The following is a 6,640-nucleotide window of genomic DNA, read 5'->3' on the forward strand; positions in this document are numbered from 1 at the left end:
CTTAGTGTAGCCAGGAATATGTCAGCCAGCTAGCAAACGTTTACTGCTGAAATTTAAGCCAGAGGTAGCTAACAATGTGGGAAATTGATATAAACACAACCCATGCTTTAAAGCGAAAGGTGAATTCACCTTTCTTGATGGTTGTATCACAAGTGTAGGATAGTAGGCCTGCAGGATTCAGCTATCATGATTCTCTGGCCCAACTGTTGCCCCGGAGCCGGTTGAATAGTTCGTTTCTTGTCTTCTTGTCTTCCATATGCAATATTAACTTCTTTGTAGTCTTTTTGTTTTCATAGCTAGAGCAATATCCGTGAGCCGAACACTGGGAGACGAATGCTAGTGCAGGGACAGCTGCGAACACATTTATATTTATGTGTCGTGAAGAATGCTTAAACAACTTCACACGCACAACTTCACGTCCTTGGTTCTTGAGCAATACACCTGCCCCATTTCAACGTCATACAATGCTCAGTGATCGCGATAATCGAGCCACATACACACACACGATTTCAGACATTACTGGATTTACTTTGCCTCATTAGTAGGCTATTCTCCATTTAAACTCAGACCAGTATCCAAGCACTGTCAAAAAGTTCACATTTAAAACAAGAGAATCAAGAGAATATTCAAACAATGCAGCCCACAAGACTACAGGTGGTGAAAGGTCAAACTAATCATGCTGTTTACGATGTCATCGTGGCACCCTCAACTTCCCTGTTGTAGAGTGACATTTTGCCTTAATAGCCGCAGTTATTGTTAATAGACAGAACAGAGATAAGAACATATGCGTTACTAAACTTCAAGTTGGCGTTACTCAACTCCGACTTGTCATTACCATCACTGTGTAGAGTTGATCAGATGGAGTCAAGGGAGAGGAGCCGTCACTGTTCAGTATGCGGAGGATGGCGGAGGAAGTGCAACCCACGGAGCCGAGGTAAGTGCATATAAACAACTTTCTGTGAGGCATTACATAGACACTGACACCTGTTTTGATATGCCAACACCTTTCTAATCAAGTAGCCTATTTAACGTAGGCTACAAAGGTATATGTCATTTACTACGCTAAATGGTCATCTTGATGTCCCCTTGCACGAAATATACAATCATACGCCTTTGTCTGAATTTGTAGATTTAATTATCCATCCGACCATAATTTAAGTGTTAAAAAAAAAAGCCTTGAAATAGTTTGTCGTGGTGAAAGAACTAATTCCTTCAAAACATCGGAAGCAATTTGACAGACGTATTAGCAAAGATAAACGGTCGAATTATAGGTCAAAGTTCAATGAGTCATGAGGTTTATGAGTTTTCTCAAAAGAACAGTTTACGCAATGCGCGTGTGTATGCGTGCGTGTGTGTGTTTGCAGTTCATGGTGGATTTCTAGTTGGCTTCCTTCTTGGTGTCCCACCTCCATCTCAAAGCTCAAGGATGCAGAGGAAAAAATGCTCACGTGTAAGAAAGATTGAGTACAGTATCCCCATCTCTCTTCTTATGTGTGCATCCTGTCACATTTTTCTCATATCTTTCATCCTTCATCTCTTTCTTTCTCCCTCCATCTTTCCCCCCTTGAACCATCCTCCACCATCTCCCTCTTTAAACAGGTGTGAGAAACCCATTTTCAAGGCAGCATGTGCGTATATCAGATGGCGACTATCTTTGGACCTTAGCCTTTACCTCTCAACAGCAATCTCTACACCGGGCCCAGCCCAAACACAGAGCCAAGCCTCGGCCCAAGCCTCCCCTGGTCCTCCTCCATGGTTTTGGGGGTGGCTTGGCGCTATGGGTCCATAACCTGGACGCTCTCTCAGACTTCGGAGCTGTCTATGCCGTGGACCTTCTGGGCTTTGGCCGGAGTAGCCGGCCCCAGTTTGGCATTGACCCCCAGCAGGTGGAGGAGCGGTTTGTGGCCTCCCTGGAGGAGTGGAGGGAGAAGGTGGCTCTGGAGCAGATTGTGTTGCTGGGACACAACCTGGGGGGATACCTATCTGCAGCCTACACACTGGCATACCCACACAGGTAGGGGAGCCTGAGAGAGAGAAAAGGCGTTTGTGCGTGTGGGTATTTACCATGGATAAGGAAGGTGGTCATGATGTGTGTGTCTTTGTGTGTTTTGTGCAGGGTGAAGCACCTAATCTTGGTGGAGCCGTGGGGTTTCCCCGCCCGTCCAGAGAAGACCGATCACGAGAGCAGGATCCCGGTGTGGATCAGAGCCATGGGGGCCGTGTGGAGCCCTTTCAACCCCCTGGCTGGCCTCCGACTGGCTGGACCTCTGGGTTAGCTAGCGCCCGACACCCAGTACCTCTCTTTTACAGGACCAAACTGGGCTTGTAAAGGTGCTGATTTGGTGTGTGTATTCTCCTCTAGGGCCAACGCTTGTCCAGACGATCAGATCGGATTTTAAACAGAAGTATTTGTCCATGTTTGATGACAACACTGTGTCTGACTACATCTATCATCTGAATGTACAGACTCCTAGGTTTGTACACACACATACATTAATACATTTATACATGTTATGACTTTAGCAGATGCTGTAATCCAAAACGACATACAAATAGTGAATGTAAAAAGCACAGTAGAAGATCAAGGATCAGAAGTGCCGTCAGAGTCAAGGAATAATCTTTCACCCTACACATATGTACACACACACACACACAGATCCCTACACACATGTACACAGACACACACACTCAAATTCCCTACACACACAGAGTGCTAAGCTTCTCCCTCACTCTGCAGTGGAGAGACTGCATTTACAAATATGACCATTCCTTATGGTTGGGCCAAGAGACCCATGCTGGAGAGAATTGGACATATCAGAGCTGACATTCCCATGTCCTTCATCTACGGATCCCGCTCCAGCATCGACAGTAACTCCGGATACACCATCCGGAAAACCAGGCCGGATGTGGAAATCAAAGTGAGAATTATCTGCCAATAGATAGCAGTTCTATCAGCGAGGAGTAATAGATTTAGAAATTCACTTTCTCTCCATCTTGTTTTCATTTTGCTCTCACTCATTTCTTTCGATCTTTATTTTTCTCACTTGCTTTCTCTCACACTTTTTCCTCGTTTCTCTCTCTCTATCTCCCAGGTGATTAGGGGAGCAGGTCACTATGTCTTCGCCGATCAGCCAGGTGACTTTAACCAAACCATCCTTAAGATTCTAGCAGACATGGATTAGAGGAGGGAACTGGAGGAGAGATACCAGCAGGAAGAGAGGAGGGGGGTCAAGACAGAAGGAGATCACTGAATCAGGAAGGACCCAGATGACCACCACCACTGACAGCATTTAACACCCACACATGTACAGACTTAGTACAGAGTAGACTATCTGTGATTCCAACATGATGATGATGAAAGCAGTAAAGATGGCAGTTATGGGGACTTAATTATGTCCTTCACGAAAGTCTTATGTGTCTCCACACTATTCTCAGTGAGTCGTGCTGATATTATTTAATCTTTCTTTCGAAGACTTTAAGAGATTAGTAGGGATAAAAAGAACTTGTAGTAACATGTACAGTTGTTGTCAAAGGATGGTCCGTTACAGGTGTGTCATTGGGATGTAAATAACAGTTGTAAATAAACATACAGTACAGGATGTTCCCTACAGTTCTAGTTTTGCTTATTCATTAGCAGGCTTTGCTGTATACAGGTCAGTGTGCCCTAAAGATCCCGATAACAAAAACTTCTAAAATGGAACAGAATGTTCTAAAAAATAATTGAGCAAGTTTCTGCCAGATGTTTTAAGGAGTAGTAGTTTGTCCCAATGGGGAATATTGGACTCTGTCTAACTAGACCAAAAGCTAACATGTTAGTTTTACCTTTCACCTTCATTGAGTTTTGAAATTGAGTTGTTTTCCTTTTCCCAAAAAATGCACAACACTTCTTTGTTTACTCTCGAGTAAACTTCTCACAAACCAGACCAGCAGAGGGCGATAGTGTCATCACACAATGCCTGGTTTCTGTGGGAAGTGGCACACAAAAACACACTGCATCATCTCTCCGTTAATGCACAGCCTTACATTCTGTTACATTTACATTTTAAAGTTTGCTTGGTACGTTTGCGGCCCCCTACGACGGTTTGTGCTCTCTCTTCCAGTGAGGGAGAGTGGTTTAAGTTCTGTGAATCCATGTCTGCTCAGCACCTGGTATTTAAAAGTGCCACTTCACAAACACCTCTTATCTGTCACCTTGTTTTTAGCAGTGACATCTTTGCCAAGTCCTCCTCCCAACCCTCGCCCCCGGAGCTGTTTCCTGGCAACAGGGTAGCCACGGAGACCAAAGACTTCTCCGAGACCATCAAAAATATAGGAAGTGATGCGTGTATGTCCTGACAGGGGAATCATGGGTTGTTTATTTACTTAAGGATGGTAACTGGTGTGTATTGAGTCAGCGGGTGACAATCAACGGCTACATACACAGCCACCATACACAGCAACCATACACAGCAACCATACACAGCAACCATACACAGCAACCATACACAGACATATATGAACACAGCTTTGGATCTGGCTTATGTCTACAGAACCTACTACAGTGTCTGTACATGAAATATAGCAAACACCTCCCCCCCTCACTTCCATATAAATGCACACACACACATACTGAGACACACAGAGACACACCAATCTCATTTCATTACGAGCTAAAACTCAGTGACAGGCGAGTGACAGGAACTGAGTTTGGCCATAATTGAATTTCTGAAACACAGGGAATTGGTCTGCAGTGCCAGCGATACACACGCACAAACAAACGTGGACACACATACACACAGATGCACATACCCCTAATTCACATATACTCAGTGTAAGCTCTGAAAATGGCAGCCCACCTGGCTGCTTTCTTATCAGAGGCAAGAGCTCAAAACAAGGTCCTGGGGCCTTGCTGTCTTATCAATAGTCAACAGCAACACCACACACAGTGACTCTTTTGTGCAAGGTGTTATACAACCTAACACTTCTAAACCTCTTGCACAACCCAACACAGACACAGATGCAGCATTAAAGGTTAAGTTGACAGACAACTTTCTCTGCATTGGCAGGCAGCCAGCTGAAGTGATCCTCTCTCCAATCAGATTCTATTTAAGTAACCACAAACATGAAGCTTATCCTTAACTTTGCATAATCGCATCCCTCCTCAGTCCATTTGTGCAGGTGGTTACGAGGGCAGAGCTGCAACCAACCAAACTAGACATGCAAAGGAACAAAGTGTATTTTGTATCGAACCACAAGAGCAGAGTGTGTTCATTTGCAGGGCGGACAAAGACTAGCATAATGAGTCTCATTCATCAATCAAGCAACCCGGGCCTTTGTTGTCAAGTCCTGCCAATTTAACCTGGGTTTGGATGAAATGGTTGTGATGGATGAGGCAAGGTGCTCCCTGGAGATGAGCAACCAAGCAGGTTGTTCAAGTTAAATCGTTTTTTTAGTGTTAATTCAATAGTAATAATCATAGTTTGGGTAATTTGCCAGTGCTGACCTTATGTGGTTTAACCGATCTGTCTGAACTACATCTCATAGATCGCTTCCAGTAAGAACGAATGTTACGCATCGACATTTCCATAGTTACTGCACTGTTCCACAGTTGAATAATCAATCATTGATAGACAGTGGACCCACATGCAGTTTGCAGCCATGGGATATTTCTAAGAACTGACATTATGATGTCACAAAAATATCTGGTAATTTAGTAAACCCATTATGATGTCACAATAGTATCTGTTTATTTGGACACCTTTTGTCACATCATTAAAGCAGCAGTCTAGATTAGTGTAATGTCATAAACGTGTTTAGATCTCTACCCTTTGTAAGGTCATATTAAAATGTCTTGTTTTCTTGAGATTCAGCATAATGCAATCTATTTGTCTTTTCCAAAATTGGATGAAAATGAACTGCTTGCACAGCCTAAAGAGAACTGTAACTGAGATCGGCAATAGGCTCCTCGCCTCTCATTCAATCAAAATGGCTGTTGAATTGCAACTCTCTTGCTCGCTCTCTCCTTCCTCGTGCTTCTCATGGAGTGACAAGTCCTAATGATTGCAGCTTTTAATTGCGACGGTGTTGGACTGACGCGTTGCATTTGGGAAAGCACACAGCAGTAAGGCTTTGCCAACTCCAGAAAACATGTCTAACACTTATTTTTTCTCTTCAAAACTGAAGAGACAGAATAGAGGAGTTATGTATTGACACAATAGATCAGGAGTTGTTTTCTTCTACAGACTCTGGGCTGAAGTTTTAGATTGCATAGTCTCTGAGACATGTACAAACACAGATGTATACTGTACATGAAAGTAAGCTGAATAAAGGCAGACACTGCCATTTCCTTGGCGTCACACAGTGATTGGGAAACGGGTTAACTGAACAAACACGAGCCTCCCCCGCTTTCGCTTACATCACTAAGCATACACACCGCTCACACACAACCACACACACGAGCAAACACACACACACACATTTATACACACAAAACCACATCTACCCTCAAATGCACACACAGCTACCTTTTAATAGCTGTTGGGCTCATCACTTCTCCAAATAGTCAGGGACCATGTGCCTTGCTCGGCTGTGTGTGTGACAGGGACCATGGGTATAATCACTCTGTAATTGGGTTTTCCCATTGTGGCTCTGCTCTGTCTGT

General features: G+C 43.9%; 1 protein-coding gene across 2 annotated transcripts; it reads left to right on the top strand.

Moving 5' to 3' along the window:
* The first annotated feature begins 234 nt into the window (after positions 1 to 234).
* Positions 235 to 3,610, top strand: abhd5b (abhydrolase domain containing 5, lysophosphatidic acid acyltransferase b). 2 transcript variants are annotated; one of them, XM_084696900.1, is made up of 8 exons: positions 235 to 654; positions 849 to 934; positions 1,365 to 1,450; positions 1,600 to 2,014; positions 2,117 to 2,271; positions 2,363 to 2,474; positions 2,738 to 2,918; positions 3,093 to 3,610. In XM_084696900.1, the coding sequence occupies exons 2-8, from the start codon at positions 894 to 896 to the stop codon at positions 3,180 to 3,182; spliced, it is 1,080 nt and encodes a 359-aa protein (XP_084553026.1). In that variant the 5' UTR covers positions 235 to 654; positions 849 to 893; the 3' UTR covers positions 3,183 to 3,610. The 2 variants fall into 2 exon arrangements, with proteins under 2 accessions (XP_084553026.1, XP_084553025.1); XM_084696899.1 differs by having other exon boundaries at positions 235 to 934.
* The last annotated feature ends 3,030 nt before the right edge of the window (positions 3,611 to 6,640 follow it).

This window comes from Hypomesus nipponensis, chromosome 4, assembly GCF_054491055.1.
Source record: "Hypomesus nipponensis isolate SF chromosome 4, ASM5449105v1, whole genome shotgun sequence".
NCBI classification, from domain to species: domain Eukaryota; kingdom Metazoa; phylum Chordata; class Actinopteri; order Osmeriformes; family Osmeridae; genus Hypomesus; species Hypomesus nipponensis.